The sequence below is a fragment of the Amblyomma americanum genome, chromosome 5 (assembly GCF_052857255.1).
Source record: "Amblyomma americanum isolate KBUSLIRL-KWMA chromosome 5, ASM5285725v1, whole genome shotgun sequence".
Lineage (NCBI taxonomy): Eukaryota > Metazoa > Arthropoda > Arachnida > Ixodida > Ixodidae > Amblyomma > Amblyomma americanum.
In genome coordinates this window covers 202,935,329-202,956,553 of record NC_135501.1, presented here as the reverse complement: position 1 = coordinate 202,956,553, position 21,225 = coordinate 202,935,329, and the positions used below count along the sequence as shown (strand labels likewise).

At 46.9% G+C, this 21,225-nt stretch overlaps 1 protein-coding gene across 1 annotated transcript in view; it reads left to right on the top strand.

Annotated features, from left to right (window-relative positions):
• LOC144134531 (neprilysin-3-like) overlaps positions 1–8,147 on the top strand; it is a 40,042-nt gene extending 31,895 nt beyond the window's left edge. The window contains exons 7-8 of the mRNA XM_077667439.1: positions 6,034–6,177; positions 7,794–8,147. Coding sequence (XP_077523565.1) covers positions 6,034–6,177; positions 7,794–8,147 — 498 coding nt within the window. The remainder of the gene's footprint in view (positions 1–6,033; positions 6,178–7,793) is intronic.
• The last annotated feature ends 13,078 nt before the right edge of the window (positions 8,148–21,225 follow it).

The window sequence follows — 21,225 nt, the reverse complement described above, 5'->3', positions numbered from 1 at the left end:
CCGAAATGCCTTCAACCTAAAGACATTTGCCGTGAAGGTCTTTACCGCGCCTTAAAGACCTTTATTACTGCCATTGTCTATAATGACCCTCATCATTAGTTAATAACCTCGTTTATCATATCCAATAAAGCTTTTTATTGTCTCCCATATAGAAAAAGAAAATAATTTCATAGCTATACCACTCTCACTCTCACTAAATATCACTGTCATTAACTGTTACTAACTACTACTGCTGCGACTAATGTCTGGTTTATTGCCTATGATCACCCATTAGCATCTTTGGACCACTGGTGAAACAATGCGAGATCATGGGGACCTCTTTGTGGTTTCGGATCACTGCTGCTGAATAAGATCGCCGGGACTAAATGGGCCATGCGCCATTTAGTGCTTCCGCATTGAAAGGAGTTCTTTTAGGGCACCTTATTTCACAATTCATGTAGAACATAAGCTTCTATGCTCTGAAAATAATAATCCTTCCCTGCTGGAGCCAAAGATATGAGTCTTAAATGTGCGTTGCTTTGTGACCTCAGAATTGCACCTTCACAGTATCGACATATTTTTACTTTTTATCCCTACTGTGCCCTCCTTTCTCGAAGAATTGTAAGAGAGAATCAGACTGAAGCAAAGTACTTTGAGGCGATAAAAATTAATATTTGGGCAGGATTTTAATGCAAAAAAAATTTCCCTTCTACAGCTTGCCTTACTTCGGACTCCGCATAACGATAAGCTATCTTGGGTTGCTTTCCAGTTCGAATTAATGAGTCACGTTATTATATCTCAAATAAACACCAAATCTTAAGCAATTACTTGCTGGGAGTGAAGAAAATCTGTTTAATCCCATAAAATTTATGGCTCTTACTTTCTAGACAGACAAGTTGATGAATATAAATTCATGTATGAGAATAAAATCTGACATGTTGAGGCGATCACTATCTACTGCTTGAGAGAAATCCCCCAGTGCTTCGTTGTGAAAACCCTTAGCGCGCATATCTCTTATCATATGATGCCGAATAAGTAACTTCATGCCTGCAGTCAAACCAAGAACGAAGTAACATTTCCCTTTACTTCTTTGAGGTCTTTTGAAAGACGTGGGTTCGATCCCTGCAGTGGCACTCGAATTTCGATGGAGGCGGAATTCTAGAGTCCCGTGCAATGTGCGACGCCAGTGCACGTTAAGGAACCCCAGGTGGTCGGAATTTCCGGAGCCCTTTGCTATGGCGTACCTCCTTGCCTGAGTCGCTTTGGGACGTTAAACCCCCTACATGAAATTAAGTTCTTTGAAATATTTATAAATTTCGCAGAATCCTAATTTGGAGAACATAATGCAGAACTAAGAAGGACAATTTGTAGAGTGACGAAAATTTTGTTAATGATTTTAAAAAGGCAAGCATTAACACTACAATGAATCATTTATCTTTATAGGTAAAGCTTAATTTACTCGTTTATTCTGAAGTAAATACTTCGATCTGTGCTCTAAACGCTTGAAGGGGTACAGACACGAAATTACGAACTCACGAAAACGACATGGTTTGTTTCATCGGCCCTAAAGAAATGCGTTCTAGAAAGTTTCAGTGGCGGGAGTTGAGTGGAACTTAATTTGGGTTTGAATGTTTTAGGAGGAGCCACTCGGCATTTCCACCTGTATAGAGTGACGTCAAGATGTACCTGCCGTAAATATTAAGACGTCAACCGAACCCACTGGCTATTCACGGGAGCAGCCAGTGTTTGCCGGTGACGTCATCAGGAGTGTGGTAGTGCAGGTTAGGCGGCCGGCCTCGACGCATGGTGCACCTCAGCTACACTGTTGTAGATTGTTTTGTAGTGGGAATAGCGGCGCTCTGCCCGTGATGCTTTAGAAGCGGTTGCCGCGGCGCGGCGCTGCCGTAGACTCCTGGAGCAGAAACAGCGCGTCGTCGGTGCCGACAGTACAGTCGCGCTGTTTTTTATGGCGTTATCACATAAGTATCCCATTTTTTTAAAATGCATCATCGCTTGGCTCCCAATGCAGATGCAAAAAACAAATGGGTAATTATTTTTAATCTTTCAATGGGAAAAAAAGTGGCTGTGTTTCAGTGACGGCGCCAATGGGAGGCAAGGGATGGCGGTCGATACCTCGAAAACTTGCCCGGCGCTCGTTTGTCACTGGATGAATTGATTTTCTTCACTCACAAGCATCAAAGCGGCTTAATCTTTGCGTCGCGTTAAGTTAAACCATTATACCGCTGTCTCAATGCCGCAAGTTGTTCTTTTTATTTTGTCTTGAAGAGGAACAATTCCCAAAAATTAACTCCCCCATCGACGTACGCTGCCCCCATAGGGCATCCTGGGCAGCCCTTGGAATGGTAAACCCATAGCCTACAACTTTTGGCTGCAAGTTTGTTCTATTTGAAAAAAAGGCAACTGCCAATCTTGATTTTTTCCGCAGTTTCGTTTTAATTATTTTTTTTCAAGAAGGTCAGGTGGAATATATTCCAGACGAAATAGGATAGCGCTTGAACGATGCGTCCGCAAGTGCCTTTTACTGTTTCGCTCACTCGTTGAGGTTCACAGCACAGGACACCTGATCCTTGATTTTTTGCTATGCAGCAATTCACCACCATTCTGACTGTAGTTTTATTCGTGAAAATTTTATTGCGCTATTAAAACGTCACGCGCTCAAGGCGTTCTTATAGCGTTACTAGGTGATTTTGCAGCTACGCTTCCATTGTTGGACATTTCGTGGCTGATGGAACGGGCGGATAAAGCATCAGCTGCATGGAGTACGACGCCCACTATTTAATGAAGGCCATTCATGCGTTCATGCAAGTCAGCTTATAGTGCGCGATTGTATGTATTCATGCGAATCGCCTTATAGTTCGCAATTTTCTATCCATGGCGTCAGTGCTTATTCTTTGTTCATGTTCACTTAAATAGGTTGCGGCATTAATCATAATGGCCAACCCATACTGTTACTGGTTCTTCTAATACTCGCTTCTCAAAGCTCTGTTTTTCATCAGTAATTAATTAATGCAGACCTTGTAATTCAGTTCATGTCGCTCCTGCCTAATCGTAGAACTGATTTTCAAATTTGAGTTTAATGTTAACGTAACCGCAAGCCATGTAAATGCAATTTTAGAATTATAAAATGCTAATTTTGATGCAGTTAACAACGCAACGAACTATCGTTTTCAATAGAGAATTCATTTTGGGCTGGGACGTACCTTCTCAGATGGGACATATGGACTAATAAAATAACAGCTGTTATGTTCACATGTTACATATAGGCAGAAAACTGCCCCGTTTCCACTTTGTTCTGGCGCTCAAGCTAAGGAAAGAGTGATTCAAAGGTACCGTGGCGGACGCCTTAATGGTGTCACTGCAGGGACTGCGGCTGCCTGCCATCACGAAGAGTGGCCGCCTTACCAAATATATACTGAAACCGTTCAAATTACTTCTGCCGCATCAGCGAGCCCTCTCTCATTTTTTCATTGTGCGCCTCTTTCCTTTCGCCGCCGTGCTGACTGATCTATGGTTGTATATAGTGCGCGCTCGGCTGCTGGCCCGAAAGATTCGGGTTGGATCATGCCGGCCACAGCGGTTGCATACTTAGATGAAGGCGAAGTGCTATAAAGGCACGCGTGTTCTCTGCGATGTCAGGGCACATTAAAGAACGTACTCCAGGGGTTCGAAATTATCCAGGCTGGCTACGGCGTCCTTCGTAACCCGAGTCACTTGTCCCAGTAGCGACTCAGGTTACGAGGTTAAACCTTAAGTTGAACCCCATAAAACCGATGCAAACGTTTCACTTTATCTTCTCCAACACCACCGTTCGTCCGTTTTACTCTTCGTCTGCACCCTTTCATTCTTGCTTTACCGTCGTTTCGTGCTATAGCCGAGTGGTTTCACCTCCATATTTCACTCAGCGAATATTCTCTCACCTCCTCCGCGAGCTTCGCTGCTCATCGCTTGCAATTGTTCGTCAACTTTGCCCGCGTTCGCTGGCCGCCTACTTGCTCTGCAGTGCACATTCCCTGCCACAGATGTTTTCTTGCTCTATATGCCTTTGGTTGGCAATGCTTCACGGGGTGCCCCACTCAGGCGAAATATTCGCGGTCGGCTGGGTGTGGAGTAGTAGCCGCGTTTTGTAGACTTTCTGCATATGTTTATGTCTCTGAGGGACGCGCTCACCCGCTTTTATTATCCCAACCGAGGTTAAAGCGCCACCCTTTCCCAATGACAACGCTCAAACTCGCTGAATAATAATAATAAAAATTAGTTTTGGGGGAAAGGAAATGGCGCAGTATCTGTCTCATATATCGTTGGACACCTGAACCGCGCCGTAAGGGAAGGGGTAAAGGAGACGATGCAGCCACGCAGACGGCCGGCTTTTCCCCTCCGGTATTCGACGGCTGCGCCGCGCGCGGCCAACCGTTTCTTTTTTTTTTTTTTGCTTCAGCGCCTCCGATCGAAACCCGCTTCGGTCTTGCCACTGCCACTCCTTCTAGAACACTGTACCTCAGCGCTGGCGCCCACCGAGACCGAAACTGCCTGCACAAAACCGTTGATAATTATTTACTCACGCTGCGCGCTGGCGTTTTGAGCACATTTTCAAGATTTCTAAGCTTGCCACTTTCAAAGAAAAATAGGTACGCAAAATCTTTCTATCTCTACGCCTTGAATGGTTCGCTTTGTAAGCGAGCAAGACATGATCCTGATTTTAAGGGTGGTATTTTGAGACGACTACCAATATTTCTCACTGTGAGTATATTTTTTATTAAGTGAAGATAGTTGTATACGAATACGGTTTATTTTCGTGTTTGTACAAAACATGGGGAGATGGAAGAAAAAGCTGCTGAACAGCAACTTGACAGCCTCCCACCCACCTTGTTTACATAGGCTACAGCAGCTCATACAACATACATATACTGATTAGCATACACACACAAAAAAAACACGTTTTGATGGGTATTTTATACATCACTAAAATTGGTGAAAGACAATTTCCGTGAAATATATAGGTACGAAACGCAGTGTAAGTATGCATGATTGAAAATACTTCAAAGATTTGAAAGAACAGCAGTTATAAAACCGAACAGAAGAATTAACAGGTACACAGAGCACACAGATCAAACCAGAGAAAAAAAAAATTCCATAAAAGGTAGTGCATAGGTAGTACAATTGTAGCATTTGAGAAAGAGAAAAAAAAGTAATTGCCCTTTTCTCAACCCTATTTCTAAACAACTAAAGGAATAAATCTCTGAATTCTGTTTTCGAAATGCTCATCACATCAATTTCTTTGCGAAAAAAATAATTTAATACACTTGGTACTGTTTCTGGTAACATTTGTTCACCATAATTAGTGCGGTTACGATGAACTTCCCAGTGCTCAGGATGTCTAGTTGTAAAATAATGGGTATTCATTTGCAAGTTTGCCAGATTAGTTATGAGATTAATGCCTTGTTTCTTTTCATTCCTTAACTTTTTACAAAATAATTTGATTTGTATGAGTTGGTATATATATTCATGATTATCAACAGCGTAGCAAACACGGACAAAAAAAAAGACTAGATAAAACAATCTCTGCACTTCAGGTGAAATCTATCACGGGAAGGGAAGAATATATACATCTTTGAATCTTACAAAAAAAAACACATACGGAACCGGCATACAAGCCACGAACTAATGCGCACGCGTCCAAGAAAAACAACACACTGGCTAGAGGGAGATAACACTGGACGCGTCCTTAAACGCGCTATCAGTCAACATAAGCACCCGTGAGGAAATCTAGTTCCCTTAGTGACACCACTACTGAAAGCCGACTGATGCAAGTGTCTCCAGAATTATGCTGGTAATAGGCTTGCATTATCTCTCTAGGCAATTGGTTCTTATACCTAAAAAGAACGACTTCAGCAGAAAATACCGCGGTATTGCTGTGTCTAGCGCTTGTTTTTTTCTGGTCTCCTTTTTGTCCGTGTTTGCTGCGCTGTTGTGAATCATCAGTGTATTTCTTAGCCTCATAAGACGTTAATCTCACCACGTCAACGACGTCTGCAGATCGCCGGCCACGAGATCATGCACGCCTTCGACGTCAATGGCATCGTTACGGACTCCACAGGCCGTAAGCTGAACTTCCAAGGTACGAGCACCATGAAGGAGTATGAAAGGAAGGTGCTCTGCCTCCGGCGCTCCTACCAAGAGGTAGGGAATCCTGACGCCGATCCGACGTGCACAACGCGCATGATGTTCAGTGAAATTTCACAATGGTGCTGCTATTGGCTAGATGGTTTTACATGTGCCATATTTGAACAGGGCGCACACCAGGACGATCGTTCATCTCACTTTCCCATGTCTGCGCTGTTCCATTCTCTCGGTCGAATATGACCAGAGATATTCCTCAGCAATCGATATATCGTTTACAGTGCAGAGGTGTTATTTACACGAGGAAAGCTCTCAGGGTAGACCAGTAAGATAGGGGATAATGCAATAGTGTCAGAAATAGCAAGGTTGGTAGTCGGAAATATTGAGACAATATTAGAAAATTTACTTAGACAGGTAGATTTTGGTTTTTGGGGAAAGGAAATAGAGCAGTATGTGTCACATATAGGCGGACACCTCAACCGCGCCGAAAGGGAAGGGATAACCCGCCGTGGCTCCTGAGTGGTTCGGGCGCTCGCGGCGGCCGCGTTTCCATGGAGGCAAAAGGCTAAGGCGCCCGTGTGCTGTGTGTGCCATGTCAGAACACGTTAAAGGCACCCAGCTGGTCGAAATTATTCCGAAGCCCTTCACTACGGCACCTCTTAAAGAGGCGCTAATACAATTTCATGAAATTTAAATTTTATTTATTTATGCCTTGTAATTAGTCAGTACAAGCTGAAATGGCATCCGCCGTCCTTCAGTAGCCAGTGTCAGGTGGCCTACCGTGGTAGATGTGCCATCTATAACTACCTATAGCAATTCAGTATACTACCTTACATAAACGAACCTTAGTATGCCACGTAAGATATAACGAACGAAATTTGGTGTGATAACCTCAGATATAACGAAGCTTGTTATACCACCTCAGAGAAAACGAACATCTGCGCGTTAACCTCGGGCATACGCAACCTAAATGCGCCACATTGGATATAACAAACTTTTGTCAGCTAACATCGGATATAAGGGACGTGCGTCACCTTGTACATAACGAACCAAGGTATGCCACCACGGATATAACGAACGTTCGAGCCTGAACCTCGGATATAACTAATTTAGCGTGTTGATCTCGGTAATAAGAACCTAAGTGTACCACCTCGGATATAACGAACTTTATTGTGTCAACCTCGGATATAACGAAAGTTTGGCTGCTAACGCATTGAAACGCATTGAATGTTTGCTGAGGAGCACAACATAAAATTACTGCTGAAAATTTTGATGAATGGCCGCGCACGCTATGCTCTGAGATCCGCTCCAAAAGCTGAATTGACGTCACCGCAGCTTGCTTGCGGAAACGATATGTGAAGGCAATACCTCCATTTCATTTCCTGGACATTTTTTAGCTTTTAAGACATTAATTTAAGACATTAATCTATTGTGGCCAAATTGAAACTCGAGGCAAGCGTAGCAGGGGGCGGCAGAAGGTTAACTGGGCGGGTGAGATCAAGAAGTCTGCGGGCATAGGGTTGGTGCAGCTGGCGAAGGAGAGCGTTATGTGGAGAGACATGGAAGAGGCCTTTGCCCTTCAGTAGGTGTATTCAGGCTGCTGGTGGTGGTGGTGCTGCTGCTGCTTATGATGATGATGACGACTAATGCATGCGTAACCTTATCCGCGCGAGCAGACGGAGGCGGACGCACGGGCGAGGGCCTTGGACTACAAAATAGACTCGGAAGGTTTCGCCGACTTCTCGGGCATGTTGTTGACGTACGACGCGTTTCAGCGACTGCCCTTGGAGCAGCGCGGTTTGAACGTGGCGGATGTGGGACTCACCCCCGATCAGACCTTCTTTGTGGCGCACTGCATCAAGTGGTGCAACGCTGACAAAGCTAACCAACGGCGGCATTCCGGAAGCCTCTACTGGCACAGCCGCTCCCGCTGCCTCGTGCCTCTCATAAATATGCCCGAGTTTGCCCAGGCATTCGGGTGCAAACCTGGGGACATGATGAATCCAGCGAAAAGGTGTGATTTCTGGTAAGAGTGGTGGGCAGCCCCAATAAAAAAACGACCGATCTCCGACTCGTCACAGCGCGTCAACTCGCTAAGCAATTTACATGTGCAAGGCGATGCTGACGTGCGTCATTTCAGATACTTGATGGGAGACTGACCGTTTTGTATTATCTCTGGATCTAAAGCTGTCTCTGGTGCCCCCCATAAAATGGTCTATATGCAGTCTAAAGACTTATTGCAGACTATATTTACTCCTTATAAATATTAAGTTATGTCTATTCATAGTCTATACACTGTCTATAGACTGTCTTCTAAAACTGTACGGCCACAAATCTATAGATTACACACTGCACTTTCCTGCTTCGATTTTGGACATGCTAGGTGCATCACGTATAAGATACAGTCCAAACGCGAAATAAATCCGTTTGGAGCCAGCGCTCTCGTTGTGTACTTGCTCTGGGTGATAATCCGCCTTGATCAAACGAACTAAGAACTGATATTAGGAATAGGAACTCCCTGAAAATGCTAACGAAATAATCCTACTGGCACTGGGGGAAAATCGCTGATCGCATGAATAAATCTGCTGTTCTATAAATGCCCATCGCAGGGTACAGGAGAGGCGATTGCCTCTGATCTGGGTGTATATTTAGCACCAGTGCAGTAGTGCAATGTCGGTGTTTGTGATTTACATACGAAAACGACGCATACGTTTTTTTTTTAGCCCAGAGAGTACTTCGTGTGCAGTAGTCGCTCATAAACTGTAAACGAGGTGTTTGGATAGCACAGCTCTGGCGGAGAACGGATTAATCAGTGTCGCTAGTAAACCTGCCAATGGTTCACAGGCTCCAGCACGCTGTGGTATTGCATTACGTGGAGAGCGAACAAAGCAACATATGTAGAAGCATGGAAGCGAAAGTATGGAACTGGTAAAACTGATATATTGGTGGTGATGCAGAATATACGGTACAATTAATAGAAAATATACAATGCAACGCAATTCATCCAAAATAAGGAATTTATTGATATCTATTGATTCCGTTCCTGAGGATAAGTCGCGAGTATTAGTAATGCGATCAGAGAGACTTACAAAGTGTTATAGCACGCGGGAACGCTGATATATGCATCTGTGCGTCCTTTCAAGCTCGTGAAAGCTTGTTTCTTTTGAAATTTGAGGAAAAATACTCCGGTGTTGCGTTACCGCGGGCTTTTCTTTTTTATTTTATTAACAGAGTACAGATTAATCGCCACCCGATTTTAGGCCAATCCCCCAGTGCGGGTATGTGCCATCTTTTGACAGGATAACAACAACATTTGAAGGCGAAATCTGTCATGCAGTATACACTATGCGAAAATGTCAAGTCATCCCAAGTAGCACACAGTGCGAGGCCGCTGTGAGCTTCACATCTGAATGGGGGGCTGGGGGCAGTATCCCTGTACCTACGTCGGCCCCCTGTACGGAATAAGTACGCCGCCGCGGTGGCTGAGTGGTTATGGCGCTCGGCTGCTGGCCCAAAAGTCGCATGTTCGACCCCGGCCGCGGCGGTCGAATTTCGATGCAGGCGAAATTCCAGAGGCCCGTGCACTGTGCGATGTGAGTGCACGTTAAAGAACCCCAGGTGGTCGAAATCTCCGGAGCCCTTCAAAATGGCGTCCCTCAAAGCTTGAGTCGCTTTGGGACGTTAAACCCCCATAAACCAAACGGAATAAGTGGGGAAGCCTCAATTTTGCTTGCTCCGGTTGATCCTACAAGTGTCCAGTATCGGCGCCGCGAGGGTCGCTTAGCCCACATGATCACATCCAGCCCTAATTAATACCTAGCCGGGTACCTGAGGGAAGCTGAGACATATATATGAGCTTTATGGAGGAGAAAATCTCTGCTAGCCGAAAGGGGGCGGCCCGAACGACACCTCTGTAGGTCGCACATCAGCCGTGGCGGGGATGCAAAATGGATGTGCCCTAATGCTTGCGACATCACCCCTTGTCGTGTACTTGAGGGCAGACGCGAGATACATGCGGGGTCTAGGTGGGAAAAACCCTCGTCAAGCCCGAATGGAGCTGACCCATAGTAACCCCTGTAGTTCCCACATCGGCGGCGGTGGTGCTCGAAATCGGGCGAGCGCGCATGGCGGCTATTCCGGTCGTTTGTCGGTTGCCATTACCAGGAATTCGAGACGAGCGCTTCCTATTCTCTTGGCTGCCACCATGTGACGCATGGCTCTGAAAGTTCAAAAATAGCCCGTTCGCATCACCCGTGAAGGAAGAAAGGAAAAAAAGGTAGGAAGAGCGATGCGCGGGTAAGAACAGAGAAGCGGAGGCTCCGGCGGGTCAGGGACGCTTCGGCTGGAAGAGAGCGACGCCGGCTACTGCTCCGGTGAGCTTGAGTTCTACGGCTTCGCACCGTGGACTTCCTGGCGTTCCTGAACCCGTTCAGGATGTTAAAGCAGGACGCTACCACCTGCTACGACCAGGGGTCAACTCTGCAGGGCCACGTGCTTCACACGCTGTCTTCCAATTATGTACTTTAATCTCTGCCAGGTGTGGAAGCCTCATGAATGAATGAATGAATAAAACTTTATTTTCGTTTCTTTGGGTTTAGCGGATTCCGGACGTCTTCATCTTCCGAGTTCCAATGGTCGGTGCCCTCATTCCAGGGCCCCGCTGAGCTTTGCCACCTCGCTTGCGTGCTGCACGAGTCCTCTCTGGACCGCCAGCTCGCTGCTGGTGAGCAGGCCCTCCCACTGTTTTGCACTGGGCTTTTATAGTTTATGGAATGCATAGTTGTGTCTGCATTCCCATGTAATATGATATAGCGTGGGGGTTGCCCCGCACCACGTGCATTTGTCAATGTATTGTCATGGATACATCTTATGTAGTGTGTGTAGGTTTGTAAAGGTACCTGTTTGTAATCTTCGCCATCCCACTGCCTCGTGCTGTGTCAGCAACGGGTGTGGTGGAGGATACGTCAGTCTCCTTCCTCTATGGTAATTTAGTATTTCTGCATATGTGGGTTCTACCGTTGTGGTTTGTTCCTCTGACTTCGGTGGGTCATCTCGCGAGCTAGACTGTCTGCCCTCAGGTTCCCTTCCACTCCGGCGTGTCCAGGTATCCAGAAAATTCTGTGTTGTATTGATGTATTGGGAGGCCCTGCATGGAGGATGATTTGCAGTGCTCCCTTGTATATTCTTCCCGTCGTGTAGCTTCTACACGCGGCTTTCGAGTCCGTCAGAATCGTGAGTGATTTATTTAGTCGGTTCGCTACAGCTACTGCCAGAGCTACGGCAACTTCTTCCCCCTCGGTTACCGAACACTTTTTGGTTGTTACACACGTGACCGCCTCTAGGCTCTGGTTGACGACCACTGATGTAACTCTATGTTCTTTGGTGTCCCTGTTCCACGGATACAGGCCTGCATCCGTGTATACCGTGTTTTCTTTGGTAGCTAAGTGTTTTTCTACGTACTCTACCCTAGCGGCTCGTCTAGCCCCGTGCAGGTTTGGGTCCATGTTTCTCGGTAAGGGGCAGACCCTGATGGTTTGTCTGACTTCGTCTGGTATGTTTGCTACTCTGCCTTCTGTTTCTTTACTGCTATACCCTAACCTGCGGAGGAGCGCACGGCCAGTGGTCGACTGCTGGAGTCTGGTTAGTTGCGATCCAGCTTGCGCCTCTCGTAGCTCTTCGAAGTTATTGTGGATGCCCAGCATCAAGAGTTTTTCATTTGATGTATTTCTTGGTAGGTTTAGCGCTGTTATGAAGGCTTTCCTTATAAGCGTGTCCGCTTGTTCCTTCTCATTCTTTGTCATGTGGTGATACGGCAGGGAATAGGTGATCCGGCTGATTACGAGGCTTTTAATCAGCTTTACTGTATCTCCCTCTTTCATCCCGTGCCTTTTCTGTGAGACTCGCGTGATCATTCTGCTGACTTGCTGTGTTGATTGTTTTAGGAGACTGAGTGTGTGGCTGCATCTATTGTATCCTTGGATCCACATACCCAGTATTCATATCATGTTTCGTTCTAGAATGGTCTGTCCTTCCAAACGCACTGTCAATTCTTCCGGCGTTGGCTTCTTTCCGACCCGCAGAATTTCCGATTTCTCGGTTGAGCACGCGAGTCCTCTAGCCCTGACGTATTCCTCTACGCATGTCGCTGCTTTCTGCAATAGTTCTTCTTTTCGGCCAAGTGACCCTTGGTCGACCCAGACAGTGATGTCATCCGCATACATGGCATGCTGGATACCTTCGATCTTGCTCAGCTTGCGTGCGAGGCCGATCATTGCCATGTTGAGCAGGACCGGTGAGATCACCGATTCTTGTGGAGTTCCTTTGTTTGGTGCGTTAAATGTTTCGCTTCTTAGGTCTCCCAGTCCCACCGTGGCCGTGCGGTTTGACAGGAAGGCCCTTACATAGTTGCGGATTCTTCTCCCACACCTGGTATTGTTGATTCCTTCCATGATTGCTTCATGAATGACGTTGTCAAAAGCTCCCTTGATGTCCAGGGCCATTACGATATTTTCTTCTGTTTTCGGAATTGTGTCTATTATTTCCTCTTTGATTTGTAGGAGGATGTCTTGGGTGGACAAGTTTGCTCTGAAGCCGAACATACTTTGAGGATATTGTTCCTCGTCTTCAAGGTGTTGCTGTATTCTTTTCGTGATGACTCTTTCATAGAGTTTGCCTAGACATGATGTTAACGAGATGGGTCTTAGGTTCTCTATCTGAAGCTTTTTGCCTGGTTTTGGTATCATGACCACCTCCGCGTGCTTCCAGTCATTGGGGACGGTGCCTGTGGCCCATAGTTCATTTAGGTATTCCGTGAGCTGGACTATTGCTTCGTCGCTTAGATTGCGGATGAGCGAAGCCTCATACATTGTTTCATTTCCAGGTGCAATATTTGGGGCAAACTGTTCCGAAGTGAATGTAGCTATGAGGAGTTTCATAATGTGGGGATTCTGAATAAGTTTTGAACACTTCGATTTTGTGCCTGTTAAATTTGTTCGGATGTTCCTGAATGACTTTCGCATTACTTTTCCTGCTTTTCAGTACAGTTTCCATTGTGTGCACTGTAACGTGTTTTATCCTCAGGAGACTGGATGAAAAATGAGGCTTGTCAGCATTCGTCCAAAGACAATTCTGGTGTCCTGGTGTTGAATGGTGTGGAATGCAGGCAAAAAAAATTGAGTGACGTTTGAGCTCCGCCTTTAAAGGTATGATGCAACAATGTTAATGGCTCTCATTTGTGGGTCCCTTTACAACTTCAAACGTAGCCATGTTGGCATCATCGTCTGTGATACGCGTGTGTCTTGTACACGTAGTATGAATTTTTAGCCCAGTAAATTCTACGAACAGGTATGTGTTGTGTAACACTTGCTGTGCATTCCAGCAGTTATGTAATGTGTTTCAGTAAAAAGTGCAAACCTGCAGTGGGTCTACAGTATGCACAACATGCCAGACATGTAATTACTAGCACTCAAGCTTGCAGTCAAGATGAAGCTTTTTTTTCTTTTAAGGGCAAACAGCGCGTAAGATTTAGACGGAAAGGAAAGAAAACATAGGAAGAGTGCTCGTCCTGTGTTTCCTCTGGTTTCCGGCTATGTCTTTTGCACTGTTTGCCCTTAAAAAAATGCATAGCCAACTCGGCCGTTTGGTCACAGTGTAAGATACCACGGTTTTTGGGCAATCTCTGAGCAGCATAATCTGTGCAGCACTAGACAGGGCACATGCGAATCACTGTTGATGCTGCATTATTCTTTTTCCCTGCTGTGTTTTACAACACAGATTGACACAGCGCAACAGAACGAGAACGAGAAGAAACACGAAACACAGGAAGGGCGCTGTCCAGCGTTTCGTGTTTCTTCTCGTCCTCGTTCCGTTGCACTGTGTCAATCTGTGTCGTTGAAAGTATGAACCAACTAGCCCACGGCAGAATCCTCTTAGAATCCTCTTGGGATGCATTTCACTTGTTGGACGAGCTGTTTCGGCATGTTTTTCGACCTGAGACGGAGAAAGTGTAGTAGCTGTGTTGGAGGCTTGCTGATGCACTGAAAGGCACACTGGTGAACACTCTCGGTGGTGGAGCAGCTGGTGTGTGCACTTTATATCTTACCACTGGAGGCTTTCAAGCACACTCAAAAAAAATTATTTTAGAAATTCTGGAATGTGGCTACCTGTGGCCAGGGGCATGATATCACACAAGGGCTCACGCACTAACACAAGGCATTGGCACTGCCAGTAGCAAGAGTGGCTGCGACAACTCGCCACGCCAGCCCGGTCAGTCATTCCAGCCGCAGGCGCCAGATGATGTAAAACTTACTGCCGGTGGTGGTGCTGCTGCTGTTGCCGCTGCCGCTGTCGCCGCAACATCTGATGGTGTGCTTGCCTCTGCCCACTAGTTGTGGCAAAGAGGCCAACTATGTGGTCTCGCATGGCTCTACCACGCAGGTAGGACATGCGGGATCCTGACTTCTCCAAGTACCCGGTAAGTAGAGGTGGCCCATTGTTGTCAGGGTCATCGGTAGTGGCATCTTCGTCTGTTGCCAGGGCTTCGTCAAGACAGATGTTATGCAACGAAGCACACGCTGCATTGATGACTACCGCCTGTTCCGACTCGTAGTGTGTCCGGTACCTTTGAAGGCACCGGAAGCGGCTTTTCAGAACAATACATCGTTCCACAACACATCGAATGGAGGCATGTCCTGCGTTGTAGTGCACTTCTGCTGTGTTTGCACCAGGATGCCCTGACACTGGTGTGAGCAGCCACGGCTCCAGTAGATATCCGCTGTTTCCTGCACGGCCAAAATGTGCCGTTAAGCGTGTTGTTGTCTGTGTAATAAATGATTCATACGACGCAGCTCAAAGCCAGAATGCTGAGCATAACATTCATGGGCATGTAGAAGCTTAATGACTAAGGGCTACCTTTGTAAGCACAACCTTCTAGCTTAACGATGTACTGTGATATCCTACACAATACTGGGGATGTGCACACCTCTTTTGCCTAGGTGTTTTACGCAGTAAATACGATTCACTTGTTAACAATGTGTCTTGTGCCTCTGCTCCGGTAATAACAGTAAATACACAAAAGTACAATACAATACATCATACTGTTACATGTCTTCAATGTTATAACCCGCCTCATTTAGGTATGAGCCACTGCGCAGTACTGTAGCTTAATATGTGCGGTCGAAGTCACCCGATGATGAACAGGCTGCTTGCTCGGAAGAAAATCTTCATCCTCCACCAGTCCGTGCTCCCCCTTCCGACGCAGCCATGAATAATGCCAAGAAAAGGCATCACGACAGGGATACTCATGTTTGTGGCGCAGATCTGCGAGAAACAAAGACAAACTCAGTCGTGAACTTCCATTGTCGAGGTCGCAGCTTTCGAAGACATGCGCTCAGAAAAGCAGTCCACTCACGATCATGTTGTTCTGCCTGTAGTATCCCTTGCGGCTCCAGAATTCTGCGCTATTTGTAGGGTCTCCCCGCGGCGCTTTGAGGGCAATCAGCGTGCCGTCGACGCAGGCGAGGACGCCGGGGATGGTGCTTTGGCGACGGAAGGTCGCCTTCGCCGCCGCTTTTTCCTCAGAGTACACCGGGAAACGCACCCATCTCTTCTGTGCCGCACGCCACACGCACTTGCTGACCGCCGGTTGTGCGAGGCCTACGGTATGCACGTTGCCGACGCACATTTGAAAGCCCCCAGAGGCAAAAACACAAAAACGGAGAGCGAACAGAACCTGCCGCCGCACCGACAAAGCGCTCGTCCATACGCCCCGCAGTTCGTGCAATTTCGCCGCACAACCACTCCACTTTCTCCTTATGCAGTGGAAATAAGCGACGGAACAGCTCGTCCGGCAAGTAATACGCGTCCTCGTGCAGCGTCCTTGATCGTTGCTGGCGCCGACGTTGCCGCTTCCGCCACCCGTAGATAGCAGACGCTCCAGCACCCATAGATAGCAGACGGCGCCATTTTACCTCTGAAACTTTGTATATCGACTCTTAGCGCTCGCAAATAAAGTTTAAAACCGCGGGAATAATTAGGTGTGCAACGTCATGTGTTTTTTTCTCGTCAGTGACGCCATTGCAGCTTCCCCTGACGCAACTTTTCAAAAGTGCGCCGGCGACCAATAATAGCGGGCATTTTAGAGCGGTCTCAATTGCAGAGAGGTTCATAATTCGGGCCCAATGCTAGCAGTTCTCTGCCGACGTGACGAGCGCTACATGACGTAAGGAGTGCGGATGCTGAACTAACGAGCGCGGATTGGGGCGAAAGCCCAGCAGCGCAGGTCTCCGCTAGGTGCGCAAACGGCAGATTTAAAAATTGCATCGTAAATTATCGGCCCGCTTTTGCGGTATTGTACGCGGCACGAACTGTCGGTGGCCTGTGCTGTACTTAATGCGAGAATTTTATAGACAAACTCAAACGCTCTTTTCAGGGACCGTTTAAGGGCGGCCCACATAGAGCGTTTTTCTTGCGGAAAACTGGTTAACGGCTGCCCGGCGGCCGCCAGCGGCTGTTCTCCGTCAATCAAGCCGGGCTAGCTATGTTCGCGCGGCGGTCAACCGCTGGCCAGAAGCGGCCAACGTGGGCTATCAGCGCGGACCAATCAAGGCGCAACCGCGTCTGACTTCCGCCCGCTTCTACAACAGGGCCGCGCCTTTCGATCCCCGCTCATCACGAACTCGTCGTTGCGGCTACATTCTGCCTCACGTTCACGGCAAACAAAAGTCTCGCGGAGCTTTCGCTTGGTCTGAAGATGCCCGCAACGCAAAATTTTAGCGATGAAACGCGCCTGATTTTCAGAACGCTTCTGGATTTTCAAAGCTGCTAGGCTTAGCCGCTATGCGTCGGTTGACGTCAGGATGCACGGGAGGTTCAAACAGGTTAACTATTACGGTTCCGGAAGGGGTCGCAAAGAATAGTTTGTCTTCTCGGTCGTCATTCAATAAAGAATAGCTTATTTGAAAAATACAAAGCCGTTCTTTTCAGCATTTTGCTCAGCATATGGAATCACGTCTTTTCTAGTTACACTGATATCCTTGCGGCAGGAGCCCGTTTTCCGCCGCTTGTGGTCGCGCTTGGGGTCGCCCTTTAGTCCAAGGCACCGCTGGCTTCCCTGAACTAGGGGAGCCTCCAACCAAGTAGAGAAACGCTCTGGAGCATTGCAAACTATAGAAAGAAAGATACCCATAAGGTAGGAAACAACTCAACAAAGAAGAGGAAACAACGCTGCAGAGGCTACAAACTCACACGTTCCCCAGCCCCGGCATAGGATGCAGAATCAATTGTGGCCTGTATCAAGCCACATCCAAGTACTGCCACGAACGTCCAAGTAGTGTCATATAGTACGCGCGCGCCAAAAGAACCCGAACACCGCCAAAATAGAGACACAGTCCTTGAATTCGATAAACGGTTATTATTCCTTCCCTCCTCCTTCTCAAGGAAAAGAAGACGGGTAAGGAAACCTTATTTAAACGACTCATGCGCGTACTGTGGTCTTTGTCCATCTGCGTGGCATGTGTTACGTTTCCTCCAGGAAGCGAGTAATCTTGCCACTAAATTTTGTAATCGCATTTCTAGATAACTAGTTTTGAGACGCGTGCCCTGCCACTAGGTATTAGCTATATTAAACAATCGTCTTGTTGCCAACTGTTTAATCCAGGTAGGTTGTTTTTTCTTTGTTGTTTTTGTAGCTTTTGCAGTTTCCGGTTCTTCTCTTGAGACCCTCTTAGCAGCCCGGCTGCAGGCACATGCCCTTCTCTTGTCATGCCGCGTTGTGCACCAATTCCTGCTTATAACCGTGTTTTTTGTTTCATCTTTTTGAACCTATATATCTTCCTGTGCTTGGAATAAAATCTGCCAGTTGTCAGTCAGCGCTTGCTTTGTCTCCTTATTTTTTCCCCGCCTTTCGGGCTGTTTTAAGCGTGAACCTTCACCAACAAGCCCTGTTCGCCACACTCGTGCTAACTTTAATCATATTATTCTTTAAAGGTAAACAAGACACGGGTTCATATTTTTCGCAAGCAATGCAGAGTCGGCAAGAAAACAGCAGCTTGAAAGAAGAAGCAGCAGCTCGTGCCGCGAGCCGTTGCAATCAGTTCAGCCATTTTGTTCATCGCTGACGGTCGGTTCTTTTCCTATCTGCTAGCTGAGCCTCAGGCACTACAGTGAAAAACCTTCTCCGACTACCAGGCTCTGGTGCTTGCTGGGTGGTTCCTGCTACGTGGCATCTTCATCTTGGCTACGGCTCTGGTGAGCTCAACATATCCTGTTTTTGTCCTTTGCGCTTTCAGGGCTAGCGTGCTCACGCTATCGGTGGCCAGCGCTAAACCAGTGCAGCGCTTCCCATGACCAGTTAACTCTGTGTGAGGTGTAACCCAGATGAACGTGTGAAGACCTAGTCCACGAAGCTTTTCATATCTTTATATTCTGATTTTAGCGTCGCTTCAGTCTGTCGAGGGACGAGTGCATCGGGGCCCCAGCCGCCTACTGAGGCTGGTAGTGCCCAGTAAGGCTGTCGGCACCAATAAGCATACAGAGGTCCGGCGTAATGCTTAGCACTTCTAGGAAGATAACAGCGATTTTTTTACGGGCGGCTCCGAACTCGACATTTCCTTGGTTTGCGCACAGAATAAGTAGCAAGTGGGAGGCCGCCAACGTAAAATACCACGCAAACGAAAGGACTGTGACGAAATCTAACGTTCGACGCTGTCATTTTAAGTAGACATTCCTTCGCTGGAAGTAAAGCAAAAGTAACGCTGAACAGACGAAAGGGATAGCTTTTTACCTGCAACGCTTCTAAAGTTTCACGTATCAGTTGCTCAACAAATGTCCGCAGACGATTACATTTTTAAACGGTTCTGAGGCACTGCGATATAGCCTAGGCCTTCTGGTGATGCATGGTCTCCCTCGGCAGACTGCCACTATACCGTATGACACCATCGATTGGAATGACGGGCGTGTTTGTGCCCCGACCACCGTAATGTCCTCACGGCCTAGCACCGACCAAGGTCTTCATATTGTTCAATTTGTTTTGCTGCATTACATTGCAGTCTGTTAGTTTTTTCTCCAAATTTTTTGATTTTCCGAAAAAACATAACATTGCAAAAGAGTGTAACAACAAAAACATACGTTATCGCCTATGCATGTGTAGGCGTGTAGCACCGTTCAAGCGCTGGCATTTTTAGGGTCGGTAGTTTCCACATTCCAAAAACTTTAGAATGCCCTCGGGTGCGAAATTGACTACTATAACATAGGTCCATTTTGAGTGACCGTTATAAATGCGGGACATAAATGCATAAGATAGACGAGGAGCTTCTTTCAAGACTGAAAGCTGGCCTCTATAAAGTCATCGCACCACTTTATTCCACGCACGCATTTCTTATTTCTGAAAAGAAGACCGTGTAAAAGACTTACCTGGCAATATATGCTGCTTTTCAGTAAATGTGCCCAGTGCACTTCTAAACGGCAGGTTTAAGAAGGTTGGAGGATACAATTACCTCGCCCGTTTTTAATATCTAGACTTTGGCGGGAGGCGGGGGGGGGGGGGGGGGTCAGGTAGGCTTAGGCGAAAAGCTATGAGAATAATCTTTGTCAAGAGCCGCAACCAAAGGTGACATGACAATTTTTTTATTTCGTCCAACAAAGCTGGCGGTCACAGCGAGTGCCAGCCACACACTAAACAAATTCTCACCCTTAAGGGTGTAAATCAGCTGTCCCCAGACGAACACCCCTTTGAGTGCTAAAAAGGGTGCAAAGATCAGCACCCTTCAGGAAGGGCGCAAAACATGAAAGTTTCGATGGCGCGCATCAATCCAATGCTTTTGCTTCATGGGTGAGTCGATGTGGAGCACCCTTCAAACATGCATTCGTAGAGGTGTTATAGAAAAATAGTACCCTTTAATGAGGGTGCAACCATTACATCCTCTAAAGCATCATTAAGTACACCCTTCATTAAGTCTGCTGATCTCTGCACCCTTTTTTAGCACCGAACAATTGGAAAAGGGTGTTCGTCTGGGGACAGCTGATTTACACCCTAAAGGGTGAGAAATTGTTTAGTGTGCAGGCAGCGAATGCTCATTGTGCCCCTGCATTGTGCTGCTGCATTCGTGAAGCCTTGAAGTCTGTCTCGAATGAAGTGGTTGCAGTCGGGAGCAACTTAGATATTCTTCCGTAACGGTCCCACGCTCTTTTGACTTTCATTCTTGAGAAGAGTGCCTGAAAGCAGTAGATGAACCCAAACGTTGACAGAAGTTTCTGGCCAGCATGCTCGAGAACGGGATACCTTACTTCTGGCACCTGCTTCCGCCTGAATTCGGCAGCCTCTGCAGATCGCATTATCTTCCAACCCGCTCTTCTTGGAGTTCCTGGAGCAGCATTTAGAATACGTCAGCATCTCCGACGAAGCTTGCCATGGTTAGATAGCAGCCAACGCACCATTAAGGAATTGTTTAGAAGCACAAAACATGCTTTGAGTTCTTTGATATCTTCACACTGAGATTGCAAATCACTATGAAGCTCCTCAACATTGGTACTCACTAATGTTTGCTTCGGTCAGGAATCGTTGTACAAGCCGAAATATGGGCGAACGGAGGCGGGGGGGGGGGGGGGGGAGTGATTGAAAGAATCGCGAACCACGCTTGCCCCCTCAAGAAGCCACATACGGCTCGCTTGCCACAGTTTGGCCACCCCTGATCTAGAGATTAGCCAACCAAAAGTACACCATCAAAAAATTCAAGTAACGGGATACACAAAGAAAACTTGGGGCATGATTTAAGGTAAAAAACAAGCGTAGCTTTTATATCGCCTGTTTTGAATATCTACACCTGTGAAGGGGCCACTTTTTTCGGCCAGCAGGCACGATGTGTCGCTCGTTTTCTCTGCGACAAATAAGTTGGCTAAGCTACGCCCCCGCATCTGTGGCGAGGGCGAGCGCGTTCGCAAAAACCAACATGAAGAAGCATTTGTTAAATGTGCCTTGGGAGTGGTGTACAAGATCCCCCTGTCATGTGGAAAATGCTGTGACACGTGATGTGACCACCCATATAAATGTGACTAGCTGACAAAATACATAAGTTATAGTAGCACTCTTTTGTGCCGTGTCGTCTTCTATTC